Below are 25,749 nucleotides of genomic sequence, written 5' to 3'. Positions count from 1 at the left end.
CTGAGGTTAATCAGCCTGTTTTTACAACAAAAAGTTGGGGGATTGAATTACAGCTTAATGCTTACTTTGCAAACTAGAAAAACAAGTTTCTGTACTCATTATTGTATCAATCTGCTATATCCTTAGCCTTCTAAAACTCTTTAGCAATTGGTTGTTCATGCTGAAACCACATTGTCATAGATTTAGGTTTTCCTCATTAAATTGACTAAAGAGATCAACCCATTAGAATCTTAAGCTGGACACTACACATCCCAAAAAATGAACTGCAGTTGGTTTATGAAAACCTGTCATCTTTAAAACATTTTAGATGAATGTGAAGAACATAATATAGACTGTCTGCTTTATCAGAAATTGCTTAGAAGCTGAAAGCTACCAAGCGGGTGATTAACTTGGAATACCTCATGGAAGTCACATATCATTGCTAATAGCCTAAATCCAGAGGACACATTAAATGAGCCCCATCATTAAACTCATCTACTCATCTAATCAGTGCTGGGGAAAGCATCAACAAAAAAAAGGACCCTAGAATAAAACCTTGCTGCCCAAAGCATGAGCAGTAAGGAAATGCTGTGTGCTTGAAGGAATATAGTCCAGTATCCTAGAGATAAATGAAGGTCTAGTTCCTTCCGTCAGCTAACGACTGTCAAAAAATTGACTTGCTGGTCTCAGACAGAGTAAGTTTCTCTTTCAGTTCCTTCTCTTCACTTATTTCTGTAGTTTACTCTTCTTGGATAATTTGTACTATGTTTTAGTAAACAAAAATCAATGTCATACTTCATTTGACATTTTCTAAAAACATAACTATTTGGGTTAAGACATAGCTGATGGCAGGGAATTTTAAAAGGCCTTTTTATATTGTCTCTGACCTGTGGCTTCCAGCTCCTTTTTCTTCTGAAAACAGACATTTTTCCAAGTGACTAAGTTGTGGTTCTGTAAAAGGTGGATCTTTACAGAGAAAGCCTCCATTTGGAAGCATTGCCTTTAGGGACTGCATTTCTACCTGTCATAGAGACATCCATACTGTAGTTCAGTAGCAGTTATATCCGTTTACGCAAGGGATGAATTTACTTTAAATTCAGTTTAAATTTATTTAAAATTTACTTAAAATTGAAGTTAAAGCAAAATGAAAATGTAATAAATTCTGTTATACCATAATGTACCAAATACCATGTCGCTGCATGTCAGACTTTGTAATACTGTTTGCAACATACAAGCGATTGTCACTAATTACATTGTTCACACTATTTTACTTTCAGTTATGTCTGAAAGAATTAACTGCAGAACAGCATTTACGCTTCAGACTCACCACTGCCCTGTCATCTTTACTGATGAGCAATGTCTGATTATTGAGACATTGATTATTGTATTGTGTGGTGTAATCACTCAATTATACATAAGTTATATATGTTATGTATAAGTTGTATAATCAGTTATATATATTATATAAGTTCTATATATGTGTTATATTATTTCAACCCAGCTACAACTGTTGAATATTTTTCACTCCAAAAGTGAAAACTTTTCCGTGACTCCATATAGATTCACCTCTTTCATAAGAAGGAAGATAAAACAGAAGCTATTATCTTTACCAGTGAAATGCCAGCCAACTTCTTGGAAAAACTAATAGACTTCTGGAAAGTGTTGGGATAGGATTCCCTTTCTCCAGCCAGTAAAGTATTCGGGGATGATTTATTAATTAATGCAACCAGCTGTTCTCAGGCCTTTTCTTACATTCAGGGCTCAATATAATTGACAGCACCTGAATTATAAAGCTCCTGTTCTATCAAAGGTCCTGTTCTTCCAGCATTGATGAAAAAAATAGTAATTACAATTCACAAGCAAATGCTTGCAGATGAACGTACACAAGCAGCAGACAAGAATGCAGCTCAGGACCCAACCATCAGCAGTGTAAATTCCTTCATGTAGAAATGTTCCATAGTACAGAAGCACCTGGCTTCTGCAACATGGGACCTTTTCCTGTGGACCTTTCTACTCTCTTGTTGTTCTAGCATATATATGAGTGGAAGTCTTCTGAAATAGTTCATGAAAACAGTGGTTGTCATCAAGATACGGAGACAGAGAAAAAGCTGAAGTCATTATGCAGATCTCATGGTAACTTCAGCAAGAGTTGAAGACCTCTGATCAAAGTCTCTTTGAGTTCATAAATGTAACATGAAAAAGAATACTCTGCAAAATAGCATTCTTATTTGCAGCAGCAGCAGTTAAGGGACCAGCAAAAAGTAGCAAAGACAGATTCTTTTATGTTGTTATCAGATAGACAAAACTTACATAGTCATGTTGAACAAGCCAGAAGCTGCTGTAATTATTCCAGCTTTCCTCGCAAGCTGGCCTATATTCTTAGGGAAAACACAGTGCATCTGTTCAAAGTGATCTAGGGAAATGCCACAGAAGGTAGAAGGAAGAAACATTGTGAGAACATGATGAAATACACTGGAGAATTTTTAAACAAATACAGTTTCAGAAGAGTGCCCATATGTTCCTACATACATCATCAAAATCAGATCTTCTTCTGCCTTAGAAAACCAGACTAGCCAAAACACAGAATTCCTATTACATTCAAATATTCATTCATTGAATACATGCATTGAAATACATTGAAATATATTCATTAGATTACATTCAGTATTACATTCCACAGAAGATGGGTTTAGCTGGCTAAACCTAATATAGCACCTAATCACTAATCTGCATCCTGCAAATTTCTGATATACAAAATATTCATCTTGGCCATGAAGTGAGAAGTGTGTGACAGGCTTTGTCTTTATGCCTAGCTGCATTCGGCTATTCATTTTTAAGTCTGTCACCTCAACTGAATGAGCACAAGAAGAAAAATGCAAGTTAATCATAATGGATCAAATCCATATCCCATATTTCCTCAAACAGAAATGTCATTGAGCTTGATGAGATCTCTGTTTGAGTACAGTAAGTACAGTATCTTTGGATTTTGATTTTTATGAAAGTTTTACTTTGGTAAAGTCTTTTTTGTTTTGGAGGTGTTCCTTTTTCTGATGTGGAACTGGAAGCTTAATTGGGATCTTTGCATACAAGAGGAATTTCTGGCAGGTCCTTGTACCTTAGTTATATATCCTCTTCTGGGAGATCTGTATAGCAGAAAAAAGACCTCGTAAGATGCAAAATTAGCACAAACCACTGTTCCCAGTTTGTGTGAGCATGGCCAGAATGTGCTAAACCCAGGGTACCTACAGACGGCGCATAGACTTTTGAAGTTTGCAGTCAACTGCTGTAGTTCAGAGGAGCAGCTGATCTCCTTTGGTCTTTAGTGTGTGACTGATGTAGGATCACTGGTAGTACTTCAGTTTTCACTGTGCGTCCAGGAACCTGTAGCTCTGCTGAATCTGTGAGCAGTCGTGCCTGAAGGAGTCATTATTTCAGCATATAAATGAAATACTTGAGATGCTTTCAAATAAAGTAAAACAGTAGGCAAGAAAGGTTATTGAGCTCTGCTTTTGTACTCACAACAGACACTTCTGCATGCCTCTGGTGCACTATAGTGCATGTATATCTTTATGTATCTGTGTCCAATATATCCATAAAGCACTCAGGTTTAAGGGGCTAACTGTGATGGTTTGCATGCACAAATTTTGCAAGTATGGGTTTCCACAAGACTTGGATTTATAAAGCCCGGAGTACAGTACAAGTGTTTCTGTTAGCCACCCAACAGTAATAGCTGTATATGGCAATGAACAGCAAGGACTGGAAATGACTGTCAGGTATTGAGGTTTATTTGAATGAATGAGACTACTGTGGCAAAGAATTTGGTGGAAATGGTCCTGGAAATTAGTAGTGAACTGTGGATTTTGTACTTTGACAATGGCTTGATAAGACAGTCCTAACTGCATGTTCCAGTGCAATTTTTACAGGGATAACTCATTTTACTGCAAAGTAGTAGGTGATTCAGACCACCATTTGTTGTTAACTTGTTTTCTAAATTTAATTATAACACTGAGCATTTTAATTGCATGTATCAAACTGCTGGTGTTAAGGGTTGTATCACTGAAAAGGCTGACAGATTTGTAATTAATGACAGTGAAGCACACAATAGGATCAACAGAAATGAATTAACAGATGTTGATTTCTATTTGAAAGAGAAAATTACACTGTAATTTAGGGTACTTCAAAATGGCACTTAAAACACTGAGAATTCTTGGCTGTACTGTACTTTCTTTTGAGGGAGATAAAGAAAAATATCTCCTACATGGCTGATGTCTGTTTTAATGAGGCTTGCATAATTTTCCTGTTCAAGCTTTTAAGCTCATTCGTATCTTTTCAGTTCAAAGACAGCTTAGTAATCAAGTGCTGTGTAACAGTTTTCCACAAACTAGCTTTGATAATCAGAATTTTTCATGAATCCAGAAAGCGTTCCTATTCTGGTATCCTGCCATCCTGCAAGCCCGCTCTTCAAATTAGTGAAATCAAGTGGCATGTCAACTGCAGTGTCATGTATCTGCTTATTGGATTTTACACATTCTGCTGCCACTATACAGCACACACCCTCCGACTAATTTCCAGATTGTACAGCTCATTCTGCTCCATTCTGTATAAAGAGGGTCAGGAAACTGAGGTAGTGTTAAACAGAGATACTCTGTTTATCAGACTGACAAAATTAGCAGATAATATAAAGGTATACTTAAAAGTACATGGTTTCTTTATGCAAAGTATTATGTCTGCACTTTTCAAGAATATATGTACAATACATATAATACTTGTACGGACACAATCTGCTGTAGATGGGGATTTCTGATGTTGATAAAAAGGTTGGATTTGTGCTTTCTTACCTATATGAATAGTTTCATAAACTGTGTGTAATTGTTCTAGAACAACTTTCCTTAGTTGTATTTACAGAAGATGCTGGGATGTGATAAGAAACATAGAGGGAATGCAATTTTTCCAATCAATTGCAGCATGTTAGAAAAGCGCACTCCCTTCTTGTGCACAGTGTCACTCTGGCTTTGAAAATCACCAGATGAAACAGAACAGTTTTGCCATCTGGAAATGAGACTTCCCATCAAAATCTACTTTACATTGATTAAGGTATTCACCATTATATTTGAGACCTGTTACAGTTCTGTCCATGGAGACAAAAAATCCAAGAGTAGCACTTTCACAAGACATTTTAAAGGATTTATCATACTAAATTAGACCATTAGTCTAGCTAATCCTTTATCCTGTCCCTGGCAATGGCCAGAACATAGTTTGCAATTTGTACCTGCTCAATGAGTGTTATGTCTCAGCTTCATGGTGATTTGTCACAGGCCTTTTTGAACAATTTTTTCCTCTTATGCTCAGATGCCGAAGTTACTTTATCTATTCTTTCATCAGTTAATTGTCTTCACTTTATTCTTTTTTCCATGACAATCCAAAGGAGAAGCTGCTCATTGCTATACAACAAATTAAACAAGAAGTAGCATCTTCTTATCTGATTATATGTCAGAACACAAATATGTGTTAATAGACATTTGAATGATAACTCTGTGCATTAATTCAACTAAAGGCAAGGAAAACGTTCGCTGCAGTCTTGATTGAAGATTACAGCAGGTGACCCCTGTAATGAGTGTTTTGTGTTAATTGCTGAGTCACGGAACTGCCAGACTCAAGTAGAATAGAAAGTTAGACAGATTTGAGTGGCAAAAAGAAATGCGACCAATGTGTTAAAAAGAGAGAAACCTTCTGCAAAGAAAAGAGAGAGAATTCTGTAAATGTCTCTCTCTGTCAGAATAAAAGCCAAGCTAGCATAATAATTCCACTTATTGTAATAAGATTTCTATCTCATCTCTGATTTTGGAAGGATTCAGTGCATTTTGCAGCTATCCGAAGGTGATAGGCAGTGCTATTGGTTGCGTAAAGTTTTAGTGGTAGAATTTTTAAGTGTCTTGCATAATACAGATAGTAAAGAAAGGGATATATTATACAGGTCATTCAACTGGAAATGCTAAAAATACTCAACTAATTTCAACATTTTACGTGGCATGTAATAAAAAAAAATGTACGATGAACTACTCCAGTGATATGCTGCCCTCATAAACAAAGGTGTGAATTGAGTCCTCACCTGGTCTGAACTTGGGCTTGTTTGGGGTTTGTTTGTTTTTTTCCTTTGTTAAGTAATTTTATATATATACACACATATATATATATTTGGTATGTAAGTAGGATAACTTCCATTCTGTTTAACAGCAGTTAAATATACACTTGACTGCTTTTCACTGTTTTCCATTATTCTCAAACCACAACCAAAAACAAGCGCACTTTACAATTCAGACTTAGCATGTCCTCAGACAGGTGGTCTTGCTACCTATGGAAAACTCTTTAATAATTAAGCAAGATAAAATGAAACAGCCTGAAGAAAGCTCCAGAAGGTCCTCAGCTGCATCACAACCTAATGAGAAAAATATACTGAAAGCAGTCTTAGCCTAGTAATAGTAGTGTGTCTGACTGTCATCAAGCTTCAGGAAGACCTCTATCAAACTGTGTAAAGAATACGTATTCCCTGTTGCATTCCAGTCTGCACTCCAGTCCTCATTGGCAAGGATTAAGGAATGCTTAGATCTTGTGAGACTTTTCCTATTAAACACTCTATAATGATGTTAAGCAATGTCTTACTACATACTGATTATTAGTAAGACAATCAATATGAAACACTTGGTTCTGAAGAAGATACTGAGAGCAGCCAGCAGCAGACTTGCTTCTTTCCTCTTGCCTTCAACAATTAGTGAAGACTTACCTGGATTTTGGGTAAAATGATCCTGAGATTTCAAAAGGGGAGCTGAGAAAATGTCTGTTTCCTGAAGATCAAAGAAGATGGTTTTGCTCAAGTCCGTGTGTTCTGTATTTTCTCCCAAAGAAAACAGAATTCAACCATTCATTATAGGCCATTTAGAGTATCAGAGATACCAATACACTAAATAAAGGTTGTGGAGGTGTACCACAATACCTGAAACCACTGTTTCCTCTAAAACAATGATAGGGTATAATTTTATCTAATTGATTGTAGCCTGCTGTATGGCACCAGCAGTCTGCCCTTCTTTAGGACAGATTTGCTGTAGTTTGTTGCCTACCTCTTACAAAGAAATATGACCCTAAACAGCGGATGCAACCAACACAAATAAAAAGTTTTTGAGAATAACCACGCTGTGATACCAAAGAAGATGCTGCATCAGTCACTGGACATGGTGGAGAAAGGGGCTTGAGTCTTTCTGCCTGTTAAGGCATGACCAGGTTAGAGGACATGTAAGGGCTCTCTGGTGAGGAGGTGAGAGGTGTGCAGGGTTGCATGCACTTGAGATGCCTATTCAGTGAGGGAGCAAAGTCTTTCTTGTGTGACATAAATTGTGGTGTGCACAGCACCACATAATGCTAGCTGCTGCTTTGATTTCAATAAACCATGGGCAAAGACAGGATGCTCAGAAGAAAAGATTTTTCTTTCTGAGACCTTTTGAAATACACCGTTTCTGTTAGTCTCTGAAAGGTCAACCAGGACTTGCGTAGTTCTGATTTTCCTGTTCCCAGCTCAAACCCCAAAATAACTGCAGTGATTCTGTCTTTTATTGAAATCTAGCCAAAGCTCCCAAAGAGCAGCCCGTATGCCACCTGCAGCCTGCAAAGCCTTGATAACCAATAATGGTATTTTGTAATTGTAGTGTGGCATTTAACTGAAGTGCTGTATTCTAGGTGAATATACAATCGCTAGCATTCTAAGAAGAACAGCCTTCCATGAAAAACTTTGAAAATCACTGAAATGAAAACATACTGTTGAGGGAATGTTACATACAGTCATAGCAACTGGCCAGCTTCTGGTCAGTTCACAAATGTAAAAGTAGGTATTTAATAACTTGAGGATTCTTTTGAATTCCTTTGGTCTTACATAAGCTGTATTATTAAGTTTCTGCACTAGTTCAGATCTGAAAAAAAAAAACCAAACAAAAAACAACAAACAAAACCAAAATAGTTAAGACACCAAAACTGAAATACATTCGGCTTCTATCCGTCATCTTTTCAGTTGTACTCTTTGTATGGAGGAATGTCACATCTCCCCCTACACTGTTTCTCGAGAAGTTAAATAGACATTTGAACAGGACAGATTGTGTTTTTTCAAGATGAAGTGGATGTACAGCTGGCTTTGCTGCAGAGCCCTCCGATGGAGAAGATAGACAAAGGATTTATTCCCACTTTTCATTAATAAAAGTTTGGAGTCTTACCCCTAGTTTTGCACACATCAAATAATCTAGACAGGTAGTATGGCAGCCTGCTTGGTGGCCAGTAATTTTCATGGGTCAAGTCCCTTTATATAGCCCTGTCAGTTCATCTAAGTCATAATTTATATTGCTACCTACTGTGCAAATTGCATACTTTTTGACACCTCTGTTAGTGTTCTTCAGTCCCAGCTTAAAGTATCCCAATGTTCCTGTTGCAAAGCTCCTGTTGCAAAGGTGCCAAATGGTGTGGTGTTCACTTAATGAGACTGTATTGAGTAGAGCAGGGTGGAGTCTTAACAAAGGAAGGAGCTTATATTATCCAGGAGCTATATCTCTTTTTTAAAATACGTGTGTGTGTATACATCTGTGTGCACACAGACACTTGCTTACGCTACAACTCATACTAGTTCTATGCCATTAATCCACTTGCCTGTTCTTTTCTGTAGCCCAGATGATTTACTGAATGCACTGAATGAGGGTATCAGCCGTGCTGATGTCATCATTACATCAGGAGGTGTATCTATGGGGGAAAAGGTATGCTAAATTTAAGTATAACTTCCTACAATATATGTAAGAATGTCAAGCCAGAGTCTATCATCAGAGCTTTTACCTTTGTATTAATGTTTAGTTAAAAAGGGCTCTTACTTTTTTTGGAACACTTAAATGTGAACTAATCAAGAAAATAGTCTCCAGCACTATCCTCATTCCCTATGTTCTTATAACTGTACAACAGGGAAAATTCTAATTCTTGATTTGCAAATGTGTTTTTATTTCAGGAATAATTTATATAATTATGATGAGTAAGGTGTTTGGTTAATAGCACATGAAGGCAACAGACTTCCTTTTATTCTTAGAGCTGGTAAAAGTAGATGGAATAAAGCTACTTTGAAAGCACTTGGAAAAGCAACCTGAGTATATAAATAGCTTGTTCTTGCTCAGCAGATCTGTCTCCTGAATATGCCAAAGCTCTATCTGTTACAAAAATAGTTTTATCACATTTTGCACCTGATAGTCCTACAGAGGCAATACATATGAGACGCAGTGAGCTGATATATTTGCCTTTTGAATCATTAACAGAATTGTTGATTGAGTTCCTGTTGATAATCCCTGTGCCAAAACCATCAGAGAAAATAGGGATACACAGATGCTGGTGGGGCGTAGATGAACCTGCAGGACATTTATTAATCATGACTCAAGGAAAACTCAGATTACTTTTTGATCCCAGGCTGAATCTGTGAGTTTGGCAGGTAAAAGAAACATCTCTCCTTTTATAATATCAGATACTAAGACAGTCATTTGGAGATGGCAGACATGAATGCTGTTTTTGTCACTTTTCTGAGTAGAAATCATGTTGTTGGATACATCATGAAAATGGCTAAGTAGTTCAACCAGTGTCAATTACTTTCAATCCCATTATTGTCCTCACTAGTCTTAGAAAAATAATCAAGGACAAGTGCTCCTCTTTAAATCGGGAACGCAGCAGCATAGTGCAGAGACAGGGACACTTGGAGGTGACCGATCTGCTGGATGGTCTTGCAGGTGTTCATGCCTTCTGGCTAATTTCTCTCCAGTCTGAATTTGAGGCAACAGCATGTGGTCATAGACTGTATATTGCCCTGATGGTTACGCCTCCAATACTGAGCTTTCAGCAGTTTTAATGAAATAACTGTGAACATCCAGAAAGTAAATCGAAAGTAAAAAAATATTTAGAATTCATGCCTGGCTGAAAACAAGTTGCTGCTTTCTGAGTATTTGAACACACACTAAAAAGACACAAAAGAGAGAGAAAGATGGGAAAACTGCAAGGGAGCTTCAGATTTACTGCTACAATAATCTCTCTCCACAGATGACTGTTATGTCCCTTGTCTTTAATCTCACTAAACACAACAGACAGGATACTACATCTTGAAACACAGCAAGTTTCAAGAAAGGCTAAACAAGTAATTCAGTTTGGTTTAATAACTGGATCAATTGTATTTATGCAAAATCATTTAACTTTAACACACAAGCTACCCACAGTATTTTCCTTCTAAGGACTGTTAACCCCAGCCACTGTGAATTAGACTGTGTCCCCAAGAAATTGCAGTAATTCCAGTATCCTGGAAAACTGTGATTTCTACAGTACAGTATTGATTTCAGAAGTACTAGGAGATTTCTAAATCTACTGCTAGATAGCTTCCATGGCAAAAATTAAATAACTTGATGATTTTAAGTCTTAACTTTGAACCATACAGGTTTTTTTCCATCTTTGACATAGAGAATGTTTTAGTAGTAGGTATTTGTAGGGTCCTCTAAGATTCTGGTGCTGCAGCTGATGTTTAAGTAAATGCATTACTGTGTCCTCATGGAGTCAGGTTTGGCACCTAAACTGAGTCTGTTCTTCACCACATCTTTTTGAAAATACTTTTTTCAAATACTGGAAATTCCCCACTGGACTGTAGCACTTTCAGGATACGAAAAGTCTTTCATCTTCATTTGATATTAATTAATTGCTTTGAATGCTTGGATGATTTAAGCCACTTCGATGTTACTTAATTGGTTTTCTCTTTTGAATTTGAACAGGACTATCTTAAACAGGTGCTGGATATTGATCTTCATGCACAGATTCACTTCGGCAGAGTTTTTATGAAACCAGGGTAAGAAATCTTTCTACTTAGGCAGCATAGATGGGGTCTGTAGTGGGCCAAATATCCTGTAGAAGTGCTTCAGTACATTTCAGTTTTCCAAATACGCTGCACATGATAAATATATATGGGAAAAGAAGCAAAATCAATCCTGTTCAGATTATTCAGCATCTTTATGGGTGAAATTAAGTGGAACAGAGAGGTTACTTTTTATCACTAAAAGATGTTTCTCTGATAAACTGTTGCAAATCAAGCTTGGCGACTGGGGGGAAAGCAGCATGCTGTAAATGTTGCCACAGTCTTCACTGTGATCAGAGAGCTCAGATGTTGACATTGTTATGAAACAACTGGAAAACAAGGACATTTAGCTGCTGGTTTGCTTACCTGACATCTTATTTCACGTCAAAATTTGCCTAAGTCATATCCTTGCAAACAAGCAATTTCTTTAGAGAGGTGAAAGGACAGCTAATTTACAGAGTTTTATCTAACATATTGAACATAGTAATTTTAAAGTAAACACAATCCTTTGTGCGTTTAGTTTGCCTCAGAAAACTGTTTCAGCATTGCTTTCCTTTGCTGTAGCACTGCACATTAATGAGTCTGGAAGTCTGCTTTGTTGAGAAAATGAAAACATGTATGTAAAAGAGAGGGTTCCCTTTCACAGTACGGCAGCAGAAAGATGTCTACTGCTCTGCCTCACTAACAATGGAGTGCACTTTGTTTGCCAGCTGGGTTATTGGCACAGTCCAGTAACACAAGGCCAAGTGCAGCTTCGAGGAATGATTCCCTCTAGCCTGTAACTGTTGCCAGGGAGCAGAACAGAAAGTGGTTTTTGCTGTGAAAACAGACAAAACTTTTACTGTCTCTGCATACAGCCCATGTGGGTTTGGTGCTTCTGCTGTTATGACCAGCAGCTCCCTTACGTAAAGGGAACAAGTGAGCTGAAAGAGTCTCCCATGCTGGATGAAGGCATGGAAATTGTTCACTGCTTCTGTCTTACTGCTACAGCCAGTATGGGGAAGTCCCAAAACTGGGATCTGCTGCTGACAAGAATGCATAACCTGATTTAGAGAATTCAGAATATTAAATTCTGGTCTGGCTTACCTGAAAGCAAACGTAGTTCTTTCCTCTGGTGATCCCTCTGTAGACTTGTAGCAATAAAGTTTTAATAACTAGCCAGAAAAGCTTTAAGAAATTTATTTTCCCCAAGCATCCATTTTCATTTTATTCTGTAAGAAAGTTATTTCTTGCTGCTACCAAAGCATTTGGTCATCTAATCTTACTGAGAATGTAAGCACACTCATTTTCATTGGCTGTAGTCCACTAGCAAATATTGTGTCTTAGTTTTTATTAATTCTGTCTTAAAAGGCCTTAGAGATTAATTGTGATTACTATATTGGGAAGAATTCACTTGACTAAGTTCCAAGACTGAAGTCAGAATTTGTTTTGTTGGCCTGTATTTTGATGCACTACCCTACTGCAGCAAGTTGCCTGGGATCTACCATTCTTCCACTTGATTTAAAAGTCGCTGAGATAATGAAAAGTTGAATCTTGCCTAGCAGCACTGCCAGGAGAAAATACTGGAAGACTTTACCTTTGCTGGTGTTGAACTCTGAGAATTCAGAGTTTTCAGTAAATATGAATTAGCTATTAGTTTTTTTGTGCCTCAGTTTGTGTACTGGTGATAAGATTTGGAGGTCTAGCACATAGTTCCCATTATGTTAGAGACACTTCAAAACAAAAACTTCCAACACCAACTTGCCTTGGTAAAATAGGATATTGATTAGTCCTAGCAGGTACAAAACTAGGTAGTAATGATCAAAGTGTGGCAAATCTCCAGAATTGCTTCTGGTCCGCCACTATTGTCTGCTCTTAGTTCAAGATAAAGCCAAGAAACTCAGCCTAACTATTGTTCCTACAAAGTATCATTTCTAATGTTTAAAAGGATGCTATTAAAATAGGTATATAGAAAACATTTTTTCAGAAATGAGTACCTTTTCTTTGCCAGCCATCTTCTTGAGCCATCACATTTCTGTCCTATTTGTAATAGCCCTGATAACAAGTCACTAAATAACACTTGGGAGCAGCTCTGAAAGATGGAGAGAGCTCTTTACTGATAGACATAGGTCTTAACCTGACTGCAGCTCTGCCTGCTTATCTGAATGTGTTCATCTGCAGACTAGCTAGCATTTGCTGCTCTGAAATACTGCTCCATTGTCACTACTGCTGTAGGCACTGGAGTAAGGGAAATTAAAGTTACTATTATTACAAAGAATTTGGAGAGCCTTATATGAAAACGAATACAGCTCTGTAATGCATTTCAGTATTGCTTATTTGTTAATTGGTTTCTAGCATGAAGACAGGATTTAGATTTTTGAGTACTAGTTCATCTGCTCTTGGCTGTTTCACAAGGAAAATCATCTACTTAAAACTTCATAGCTGAATACCAAGAAAAACTAATTGTTCTGTCATCGCAAAGAGAGGATTACACCCCCAGTATGGAATAAGCAGCAGGTGCTAACGAACTGCTGAGAGAGATCCTGTTTTGTTTTCTTTTCCAAATGTTTTAAATAATAATGTAATAATGTTCAAACCAAGTCTAGTGCAGATATTAAATATCTTTCTTTTTTCATAGCCTGCCAACAACTTTTGCAACTCTGGATATTGATGGTGTAAGAAAAATAATCTTTGCACTCCCAGGTAAGATGTTTTGTGGATTACTTTTGTTGTCGTGAATATATGATGGATATGAGACAAAACAGTGACATTTCACAGCACCTGTGTCTGGTGCTGGCATCCCTAAGGAAGGTACCTGTGAGGTTTTCTGAGAAATTTCCAGAAGGGACAGACTTACAGAGGTATATTGAGGAGTTCTTTCTTGTTCCTGTCCTCAGGATTTGCCAGTGTACAGGCCTTATGCTTTCTTCCATCCAACAATTTCCTTGGGTTTTGGAAGTGGTACTGTGCAGGGGTGCTTTTTTCCCACAGCTCCCTCTGCCTTCACCGTAAATATTCTCTGTGTGTAAGTCAGTGCATCCACTCTGACATATTGAAAACGGAAACAAAAGCGAGGGAGTGCCAAGGAACATGTCACAGAATTCTTTTATTCAATCGTGACCGTATCGTGGATCCAAAAGAGGGCAGCATCACCTGGTGCTGCTATTCCTTGGAAATAGCCACTCAGAATAAACATTTTCTTGGGGAAATGGCTACAAATCTCTATCCTCTAAATCAGGAAGAATTTGTTTTATTCCTCTTGCTCTGGATTTGCCTGGATTTCTGACTACACAAGGAATCCTCCTCTTGATAAGCTGGTGGTTTTCAGATGCATCTTAGTGCTCTTTCTCTCTCTTATTTTAGTTGCTGCAGTACATTTTCTTCCAGGGGACAGCTCAATGGATCATCTGTCTGATCATAGTGTTTATTTTAGAACTGTCACCTAGGGAAGTGCAGATGCATGAATCAAGTTTTGTTTGACAGATGTTGGTCATACACGTCTCTTATAAGCCAATAGAAAATGTATAAATCAGTAGAATTCTCAGAATTTGTATGAAAGCATTTTGCCACTCTGTTAGAGAATTAAAAGTTATTTTTCCATAGGTCTTGAAAACCTTAATCATGAATCAAGAGCCCTATCTGCTAGGACCTATCCATGTACGCAGTAGGCCCCATATGCCAGTCCAGTCTTGAATGAAATGTTTCCTGTACATAGCATGAAGAGCTCTTTAGAGTCCTTTAGAAGTGCAATTGCTATAAAAAACATTAGATCACTTCCAGCATTTCACGGAGTAAATCAAGAGGGAGTCACCACCAACTATTCTTTGTCCTACAGGCAACCCTGTCTCAGCTGTTGTCACCTGTAATCTCTTTGTTGTACCCGCACTGAGGAAAATGCAGGGTATCCTGGATCCTCGGCCCACCATTATCAAAGCCAGGGTAAGAAGCTTGTCTTCTATTTAAAAATCTCTTAAGATGTTGAAGCACAGTTCTTCAGGCTCTGCAAGGCTGTCTTGTTTGTGGAATCTGACCCCTACACTAATTCTGGCAAGTTGAAGGAAGTTCACACAAAACAGAGACACATTCTCAATCTCTGTGTCCCAAATATTCAGTCCCAAAATTTCTAAGAGTCAGATGACCATTTAATAGAGCAAGATACACAGGTGCAGCGGCAGTCGTTTGTCAGTCAGGCAGAAAGGACACTTTTCCTGGGTAAAAAAAAAATAAAAATAAATGGTTTTAACCTGTGGTAAAAAATGCAGAGTAATCTGGGAATACCTGAAGAGGTGGATAGTTCTGTACTAGCAATGGAAAATACAGCTTTAAAGCTTTCTGTTCTTAAGTTATTTATACAAGTAGCCCACATGAGTCCCTACTCCACACACACCCCCAAGCAATATAAGTCCCTTAAACTACTCATTTCATTTTTAGAGGAAATCATGGGCATTGCAACTCTGTTTAATGTAGATGCAAGGTATATTGTTATAATGCATGATTCTTCATTCTTCTATTTTTGATTAAAATAAAATACCAAGGGACACATTATTTTTTCTAGTTTTCCTAGTGTTCGTGGCTATGCAGTTTACTCTTGCTGCTTATCCCTTGCACACTTCCTCAGGCATCCAGATTTTTCCTTGTCTTACAGCTAAAATATTCTGAAACAGAGCAATTTGTAGTGACTCTCACTTTTGCGTGTATTTTCCAATGTGTTCCATTAAATTCCATTGTGAGCCATCCCTTGTATGTCTTTTCATTTCAAAAATGGCCATTTCCCTTTTGTCAGAGCTAGCAGGATTTTGAATGCAAATAACATTTTTATCTTTATCAGTGTAATGCAGAGACAAGAAATGAAAAAGCTTTTTTTCCAGAGAAGTACTGTTTTTAAACTCCCAGTAAAGGAGCAATATTATAATATCACAGTTGTATTTTCCTTAAATACTGCAGTCTCTGCTTTCAGCAGCTTTTGATCTTGCACTAGACACCATCTGACCTCAAAATGCAAGTCTTTAAGAAGACTATTTTTAAGGAAAAACAATTGAGCAGATGATTCTGTTATCTTAGTGCAGTCTGAATGTGACATTTTCATCCTTTTATTCTACAGTTATCATGTGATGTAAAATTGGACCCCCGCCCAGAATATCATCGGTGCATACTGACTTGGCATCACCAAGAACCTCTACCTTGGGCACAGAGTACAGGTTAGTGCCCCATCGCACAGACTGGCAGACACGCTCACACAGGTCCTTGCCTTCCTACGTACATGTCTAAAAACAGCCAAGTGTGTGCACACATTTTTTCATATAACCTTCTTTATTCAGGCTGATTTGCTGGCACACTTCTGCACATCCATACATGTTCAAAAAACGAGTAGATGAGGTCCTTAATAACATGGTTTAGTGGTGGACTTGGCAGTCCTTGGGCACGGTTGGACTTGATCTTGAAGGTCTTTTCCAACCTAGCTGATTCTACGATTCTGTGATTCTATGTACATTATTATAAAATACAGTCATGATAAGACTTACCAACTTAACCATTAAAACTTCCTTTATCTGAATAACCTGCCTTTATACACACACCACACCTGTATGCTTGCTATGTGCATACGTTTCTTTTCATAAACATCCACCCACTTGCACTCACAGATGCATTTGCGTACTCATGCTCTTGTGCATGTACTAATGAAACACAAGTTGAAGCCTAGGTAGGAATAATACAGATAAAAGTGTGATTCTAGCTGAACTGGAAAAGTAGAAGAGATATCAGAGGTTATGTGTGTTCTTTTAAAGCAGACCAAGGCTTTTCTTAGTCATGTTTGCCCCCTAGGGATACTCAGCTGCAGTGAAGGTAAATACTATATTTGAATACTTTATTAGCTGTATAGCCCTGGAAGACTGACTACCAGTTACTCAAGAGACTGAGGTCCTTAAACAACTAATTGCCTTTTTGCTGCATTCAAATTGTTCAATACAAAGCACTCTATACAATTCTTCACAGGGTAAACATTAGCTGAAATGACTCTTACTGTTTATTCAGAGGAAGTTCTTACCGTTGACTCCCAAGATCACACAGCCTCTGACATATTTCCAGGTTTAAGTCAAGGTATTACTTACATCTATAACGCTGTATTTGGTTTAACTCTTGTTTTATTGTGCACCACTTCTTTCCTTACACAAACAGATTGTCTGGAATGATTTCTCTGTCAGTCTGCAGGTTTAAAACCCAAGAAACTAAAGAACACAACTTTTTATTGCTTTTTTTGGTTTTTGTTTTTTGTTTTTTGTCAGTACTACCAATATGATACTGTTTTTCTTCAGAGAATGTTGTGAAGCTCAGTGTCCCAGAGAAACTCACTCTTTTGAGGTGGTGTATGTTATGGATTTACTCAGCTGGCCACCTATGGTCCAACCCTAGGATTGTGCTGAAAAGTGTGAAGTCAAAGTGAAGGTTTCCAGTTCCTATCTTGTTAGTTCTCAGGTTACTGCTCGAGCTGGGTGCCTCTGGAGAGGGAACTCTACCCCAGATCATGCCCTCCAGTTATACCCATACCACATGGCAATCACTTAACTCTGGTTGGTCATCTCTTGATTTCTGATTGGTTTTCTTTGTCACCAGGCCTTCTTCTGAAGTTACCTCATTCTCTTGGAGCTGTTTCCTTGGTCCTTATCGTCTTCATTCTGCTCACACCTGCCAGATTCAGCTAGTTCTGTGTCAGCAACATTAGTCTTATCAAAAGTTTTCTCCATCGGCACTTGTGGCTTCAGCTACTTCAGCTATTAGTGCTAAGCTAGTAATGCTAATGAGACTATCCAGATAGAATAAATTTATTCTATATACTCTATAACAGTGTATTAAGAACATTCTAGAGTGTGTTGATTTGTCTTTCTACAATCATATTAGGTATACAAATTGAGAAATAAAGTAATTTTGATAGGATTAGAAATTCCAACAGAAAAGCAATTTACTATGACGAGATATAAGGTATAGCTAATGTGGAAGGTTAGATAGGAAAGCAGTCAGCACTGGGAATGAAGGTTTTGAGAGCCAAGGCGAAGAGAGGGTGACTAATTCTCTGCAGAGTTCTGTGTTTCCATCCACCTTGTAACAGTGAGAGCCCAGCTCTATGAATAAGTTAGCACCATGAACATCTTCATAAGAGCAGCTCTTGTTTTTCACGTGGTTTGTTGCAGCATTTGAAAATAGTGGAAAACTTAACTGAAATTCTTCTCTCATTCTCCTATAGGGAATCAGATGAGCAGTCGTCTGATGAGTATGCGCAGTGCCAATGGACTGTTGATGCTACCTCCAAAGACAGAGCAGTATGTGGAACTTCACAAGGGGGAGGTGGTGGATGTCATGGTCATTGGAAGGCTATGATGCCACCAGCAAGAGCGAAGCTTTGATGCATGTCCACATATCATTGACTGTATCCTGTAATATGCAACGGCACAGCTAGTTTTTCTGATTTGGATAAAAGTTGATCAGTATAGTCAACATCTTGAATTATATTTCAAATGGAATTTAAATAAATACCTTTTAAAAAAAACTTTAAAACAAATCTTAACAAAGAAATTTATTCTGATTATATCAAAGCAACTTTTTCCTTTCCTTGCAATTGCTTTGTGTGTTCAATGCTAGTTCTAATAGCGGTAGCTTTTAGTAGACAGCAGTAGGTGCCTGCAGAACTTGTGTTTTTTCTCATCTTTAAGATACAACTACTTATGCTCTTAAAACAAGGCTGTCTGCTTATTTATACTAGCGTAGACAACACTTGGATTTCCCTTATTAGTATGCTTCATAACTGCTTCACAGAGAGCTTCTGCTTGTTCTTTATCTTGTATCTCGTGTTGATGTGCACAGTGCCAAAAGCGGAGTGGCTGCACTGGGAACCCAGTGAAGCCCCAAGGTTTTCTCACCTTGCTGCGCATTCAGGGATCTCTCTTGTCCCAGCAGCCACCCAGCTCCGTACTCTTGGGCAGTAACTGGATACCTTTTATTTCAACAAACAAAAAAATTGCTTCCTTAAGTGCTGACAGCCTTTTTAACCAATACATTTAAAAATGTACAGAACTGAAAACTAAAAAAATCAAAGACTGATCTTGTACAGATATTAGTGTTACCAGCATTCGTGTGGAAATTAAATGAGTAAAGAAATAAAACCAATGTTAAACAACTCTGTACCATAACATTTTCTGTAATGATATTGAAACTTAAATGAATAAAAAAATCCTCAATCATTATTTAAAATTTCACCTGTTTAGCCTTGTTGTTTGAACCAAGAAAACAGTGGTTTGAGAGGGTATTTGGGGTGGGGAAGAGGACAGGAAAGGAAATAGTATGTGGAACCTAGGGCTCATCCCTCATGTACACTCAGTATCATGAGTGAGCTGAAAATACAGAGTAAGCGCTCTCATCTCCCAAAGGACAAAATGGAAGCAGCGTTTGGGGAGGATTGCAGCTGGACTAGTCAAAGCTGGAGATTACTTTTTTCCCCATCTGAATTGCACAGCAGTTGCAAACAGCCCTTGTGCTGCACGGTGTGCAGTTTGGTAGAGCATTCATTTTTGTTATTATTTCTATGAGATGCTGGGACTTTTCAGCCGTCTCCAGATTATGTGTTTTGGTAATTTCACATTTCATCTGGGATTAAGACCCTATCAGTTCCCTACAACACCTTGCTTCTTGGAGTTCAGGGGTAAAATGCTATCCCATCAACTCCACTCATGGAGCCAGACATTTGTCTGTAGTGGTTTATTTTTTTTTGAAGACTTATTCAGGGAGGACACAGAAAACTGGGTTTGAACCCTGACTGCTACAGTGGAGCAGAGCTGTAGTTCTGTGATAATCGCAGAGGCCATCCCTGTGGCTGGTTTTAAAATCAAACTCTTTGCTGTGGAACAGCCTGATTACTCCCTGCATAGGCCGTTGCAAAGGTTGAAGGCAGGTGGTGGGCATACACCATGTTCAAATATATTCCAGGGACTGATCATTCAGAAAAATAGTAACAGAACTTGCTGACCTTATTTCTGTGTTCCTGGAGTACATGTCCACGTTTGTGATCTCTCTGTGCAGCAGCAGGACAGTATCAAGTTAAATTAATGGATGCCTGTGTTGACTGTACCAATACTGGAAACCACCGAAGAAGAAAAAGAGAGAAGAGTTAACTTATCTCAGAAATAATGTAGAACACTGCCTATTATAATCCAAAGGGTTATTACATAGAAGTTATTACAGGCAGCATATGTAATGAGAATCTAAAATGTATAAAGGACACCAGTAACAGCCACCTGAGGGAGATTGTGTATGCAATTGGAAATGCTAGACAAAGATAAAAGAGAAATGTGAGGAAACTCAGCCAGAAATACCTTGGGTCTGGTTTACATTAAAACCATTACACAAACAAATGTTTCTCAGAAGAGTTGGCACAATGCTGCGTGTAACACTGGGCTGCATTTAAATTGTATCTCAAACAGTATCTCGGCATCATAACACTTCATTACCATTGTAACAAATAAAATATCTAGAGGTTAATCGAGGTTTTTTTTTTCCAAATCAGAGACAGCATAAACTGCTTTAGCTACCCTATCTTTTTTGTAATGGCCTTTGACCAGTGTTCAACTTTTTATGCAGGAAAATAAACTTTGCATTTTCCTAGAGGGGAACACAGCCCAGTCTTGATTAACACTGAAAGCCGTAGCATATATTGGAGAGGTAACTCTGGGAGAAGTGTAATAACTCATTTTACAACTAGGTCTCAATTATCAAGCCTAAAATCTGAAGAATCTGCCTTGGTTGTTGTAATATAAATGGATATAATTGTGATACAGATAGATAGATTCAGATTACTTTTTAACTTTTGTTTGATAGCAAGTACAACCCAGCCTCCACTCGGAAAGGTGAGTGCCATGCTGGCTTTAAAGACAGCACTGAAATGCAGAAACTTCTTGGCTGATTCATGGGGAGGAAAAGCCTGTGCATTTTGCAAATGTTACAACCTCATGATCTAGTTTCTGAAAGGGCTTAGTGACTCATGTTCAGCATTAGATTAAGACTTGCAACCATGCCATGTTGCACACAGGCTGACAAAGCTCTTGGAATATAAAGCCTTCAAGAAGGCAATGCACAGATGCATGGTAGTTCTCTAGTTGTTGGACTGGTCTGCCAGGGATTACTTGCTCCATCCCAGCATTGTACAGCGACATCCAGCATGCTCAGTCCCTATGCAAGGACTTCTGCATTTGCATGAACCCAATTTGGGTTTAAAAATACAGGCAGCCACCTTAATTTTTGCAGTTAATTCACAACAAAACCAAAACCTGACTGTACACCAGTAACTCCACAGATAACATACCAGAGAAAGCAAATGTATTGGCACGATCTTGATAACCAGAGATTTAAAAGTAGAAGTAACTTCAAGAAAAATATGAAAGAAGATAGAAGTTAAATTTGTGTCTGTGCAAAAACCACCTTAGAAACAGCAGCAGGCAAAATCTCGAAACTTTGATGTAATCCTTTTGGAGGTATGGAACACTGCCAGATGGAGAGCCATATCCAGATGCATTTGCTTCCATTAGAAAAACCGAAGTCCTATTGCAATACTAACACGTTACCAGCCACTGGCACAAAAAAGCTGTCCCATTGGACTGACTAGGAAGCATGCAAAGTAGATTCTGTGGGGACCTGACATTCTCCTCATGTGGATTTTACTGTGGACCAAGATGGTTTGAAAGGATTCCATTACCAAACAGAAATCAGAACAATCGGTAGGACAAATGAGAGTTAGCACATCAAGGATGAAAAGCTTTTCAAAAACAACACATTATTACCTGTCTGTCAAGAGCATTTCCTAACTAACTCAGATGTTTTTCTGTTGTGGCAAAGTCACCAGTGACTTCATCATTTTGAAATGCTGTGCTGATTGGACCACTAAGGAGGACCTAATTCTGCAACAACATATAGACCAGACACTGGGCCAGGAGAGGTCAACCCAGATGTTTGCAGATGCAACTTCCTATGCTGGCGATGGCTGGTACCAGGAGGAGAAGGCAGCTTCTGTGGGTCTACTCCAAAAACTGCTGAGGAGACAACAAACTTCCCTGCACTGTGCAGCCTTTGTGCTTTTAGATACATTTCTTTTACAAAAATCTCCCCCTTGCAAAGAAGTAGCCAATAGTTCACATCTCAGACACAGTATAAATGCATGATAAGTAGATCATCATCCATCTTCCAAATAGTCCCCCAGCGTTCATAGCAAGAATTCCCACATTTTCAGTCTGAAGCAGTATCTATCTCCTCTGTTCTGTCCTGAATCAGCCACCTCCTGGTTTTGTTTGATGCCACTTAGCTTTCATGTTGAGGCAAAGAGGAGTCATCCTCACTGTACCACCCACAGATGGCAGTCATCTAAGTCTTTCATTTATGTAGTCTGCCCTTTGTGGTCATGTTCTGTCTCCGACAGTCCATAAATTGGATTATGCTTGTGTTTCTCTTTGCACCCTCCTCAATTTTACTATATTCTGTCTGAGACAAGGAGACCAGAACTCCACACACATTAAAAGGCATCACTATCATCCTATGTACCCACATAACAATGACTTCTCTTTGTTCTCTGTTCCTAATAGTTAATTTTTGTTCTTCTGACCGATGTGGTTTTAAGGACATTAAAATACAGATAACCTTAAAGTCTCATTCTTAACTGGTAGCAATCAACCTAAGAACATAATTATAATGACACTTCCAGAAACATTTTTCCTCATAGGCATAATTTTACTTTTATCTGTGTTGAATTTCCTCAGCTGTTTTAAGTCACTTCCACTAATTTTGAGCAATCCATCTGAAGTTCTTCTTCTGATAAATGGGTGTCTTCCTTTATTTTAGCTACCTGTAGTTTAATCTGTTAATAGACTGCATTGATTACCTCAGCTGAGCATCTGTTCTATACTGTGTGAAAAGACCTTGGGTGGCTTGACAGCTATGCTATAAAATTGATACTTTACCTTATTATGTCTTATTCCTCACCTTTTCTTGTGGTTTATTGCCACTTGGATTGCCCACTGGTGCTGCCAGCCTCTTCAGCTATGCTTTAGTTTTAGCATGCTGTTGCGTTACTGCCAGGTGACCTAATAAATCCCACCTAAGGCAAGAACACCCTTATGCATACGTGGAGAAGCTGCAGTGAAAAAAAATTTGGTTTCATGTTTTCCTATAGCTTTCTTGTATTTGAACGAGGTTGCTGGAACAAGCATGTTCATGGTAAACACTGGTGGTCAGTCTCTTGGGATGTGGCTCTGCAGTGCCCCATGGCAGGAACGTGTGCCGCACTCAAGGAAATTAGCTCACAGCAATGTGTAGGTGAGAGAACTGGAGCCAATGTTGATTACAGCTGGTTGTTTGGGGAGTGCTATGCCTTTCTGCAAACACAGTCTGTCAGGGCTCTGGTGTCAGTGCCAGGTAGCTGTTCATTACTAAAGGTATTGGATAATGAAAATGAAAATGGCCTGAGAGCTACTTATCTGCCAGTCTTTCAGGAGAGGAGAGGTACACACACAGATGCAATGGTACTTGAACCCATCTAAACAAAAGATAGCTGGCACTGTACATCCATGACTGACTTGCTGTAATTTACTCCCTGCAGGCCAAATCCAATCAGTTTGGCCAATGTGCTATGAAAAGCCGGGGAACAGAGAAGACAGGATTTAATGAGCTCTTGACAGCATGCATTGCTGAGGAGTCATGCTTCTGCCTTCCCCATTAAATGGAGTTTTTCTAAGAGGTGGTGGCTAGGGGTGGGTTAAAAGAAAAATAACAAAAATAACAGTCGTGTGTTAAGGGGTGGGATAAAAAGCACACACACAAAGGAGCACAGACAGGAGGGCAGCTGGGTGAATCCAGATAACACCATGTGCCAGCTACTCCCAAGCACATCACAGGAGTTACCTGCCCACCACAAACCCATCACTGCGATAGCACAATGGCAGGCAGGAACACAAGTTAAAGATTCACAGGGGTGCCTTGGCTGGGGCCCTGGCCAGGGCTGTCCCAGAAGTACCTCAGCCCCTGCCCGGGTCTGAAACCCATTAACATAAAGCAACAGGAGGGCTCTCACAACCACCTTTCAGATGATGGAAGGTTACCATCTGGGAGTGCAGGACACATTACGGGATGCAGGGGAAAAACATTTATAGGATTGCATGAGATTTAGAAGAAGAACCAAAAGTGGTGAAAGGAATGGATGTAAGGGGCTTGGGGAGGAACAGATGTATGAAAATAGAGGGATAAAGGGATTAAAAGGGTTGGTCAAGTGTAAACAGTTATGCTTGTCTGGCCATGCCCTGTGCCCTGCCTGATCACTACAATCTGTCCTATTAAATGTTGTTTCTAACTCTTCTCCTGGGTGAGGAACAGGTGAGACCATGGGAGGAGCTAGCTACTGGGGGGAACGGGGGAGTCCCAGACTGCTGGAGACACCATGGGGTCTGTGGGTCACATGAGACTCATTTGTGCGTGTGTGTTTGTGTGTATATAGGTGTCTCGGGACGGGGGGGGAGGAACTAGAAAGACCAAGGATCCAGGGCCAGCTACAGGGTGAACTCTGTGTCCAAAGCTGGCCACTGCAGAGGCTGCGGTCTGTATATGCGCTTTTACATATGTGTGTTCGAGTGAGGGGTGTGTATCAGCAAAAAGGAGTGGAGTTACAGCCTCAGGGGTTCCCACATCCCGGTGCCAGCATCTGGGGAGGCTGGGATCCAGGGGCCAGATACTGGGCAGACTGAATGCCTGAGCCCAGATGCTGGAGAGATAAACATCGTATATACATGTCTGTATTTTCCACTAATGGACCTTTAACCTGATCAGCCAGAGAGGGGAACGGGATAAGGCCATTAGTGCTGTGTTGTGCTGTATACATGTTGTGTGTGTGTTTGTGTTGTACTTCCTGGGAGGGAACACATGCTCAGCCTTATTGTTGGTTGCACCTGGGGGCATGTTGCTGCCGCAGCCTCACTTCTATGCGGCTACTGGATTTACCTCATTCCCCACAAAAACCACAGTCTTTGGGGCTCTACTGCTTCCTAAGCGTGTCTTAGCTCAGACTGTCTTTCCTCTGATATCCGCATATCACACTTACTACGCAGTACAAGCAAGGGTTGAGATTATGTGTGTATGGGGTAGGTAGACAGACTTGCGCCTTCAATAGTTCAGGCAAGAGCTGTGACTTCATTGGAGTCAGTCTCCTCCAGTTCAGTCGCTCACTCATGGTGGTGTTTGTAATTATATTTCCATTGGCTAGAGATGGAAAAGAAATTCAGTGTTGAAAAGGGCTTGGTGGTGGTAGTTTTGCTAAAGCAAACCAGGTTGGATGAGGCCTTGGGTGATATGGTTTAGTGTGAGGTGTCCCTGCCCATGGAAAGGGGGTTGGAGCTTGATGATCTTAAGGTCCTTTCCAACCCTAACTATTCTATGATTCTATGATTCTAATGCTATTTATCCTTCTCTGGCCATGTATATTTCACAGCTGATACCAAGCTGGGAAAGAAAAGCACCACTGTTTTCCATGCTGGATCAGAGTTGTCTTGAATAGTGAAAAGAATAGAAAGCATTTCTACTGGAGATTGCTATGTCAGTGCATAGTATTATTGGACAGTCCAGAAGCTGTTCTATGGTGGGCCCTACTTAAGCAAGGGAGTACGTATACCTGCCCCAAGGAGGCTGGGTACCTGCAAAGGAGATTGCACAACAATTCTTCAAACTGTCAGGCAACATAATCCCCATTTTGCAATATTGATTCTGATTCAACCAGCCTTGTGCTCAGTCATGGCCTGAACCCTGTCCAAACACCAGGCTGAGCTGGAAGTAGCAGTGGTATCACATAAGGTGAAAAGGAGGAGTTAATATCATAGGTT

At 39.2% G+C, this 25,749-nt stretch overlaps 1 protein-coding gene across 23 annotated transcripts in view; it reads left to right on the top strand.

Annotated features, from left to right (window-relative positions):
* Positions 1-19,096, top strand: part of GPHN (gephyrin) — a 304,092-nt gene extending 284,996 nt beyond the window's left edge. For all 23 annotated transcript variants that reach the window (XM_061463321.1, XM_061463333.1, XM_061463331.1 and 20 more), the window contains 6 exons: positions 8,678-8,765; positions 10,794-10,867; positions 13,491-13,555; positions 14,688-14,791; positions 15,954-16,050; positions 18,093-19,096. In XM_061463321.1, the coding sequence (XP_061319305.1) occupies positions 8,678-8,765; positions 10,794-10,867; positions 13,491-13,555; positions 14,688-14,791; positions 15,954-16,050; positions 18,093-18,226 (562 nt within the window). In that variant the 3' untranslated portion in view covers positions 18,227-19,096. The remainder of the gene's footprint in view (positions 1-8,677; positions 8,766-10,793; positions 10,868-13,490; positions 13,556-14,687; positions 14,792-15,953; positions 16,051-18,092) is intronic.
* Positions 19,097-25,749: the final 6,653 nt, after the last annotated feature.

The sequence above is a fragment of the Pezoporus flaviventris genome, unplaced genomic scaffold (assembly GCF_033815535.1).
Source record: "Pezoporus flaviventris isolate CSIRO_AGI_PZ_B2104156 unplaced genomic scaffold, CSIRO_AGI_Pfla_v1 ptg000036l, whole genome shotgun sequence".
NCBI classification, from domain to species: domain Eukaryota; kingdom Metazoa; phylum Chordata; class Aves; order Psittaciformes; family Psittacidae; genus Pezoporus; species Pezoporus flaviventris.
This window is presented reverse-complemented; position numbering and strand designations above follow the sequence as displayed.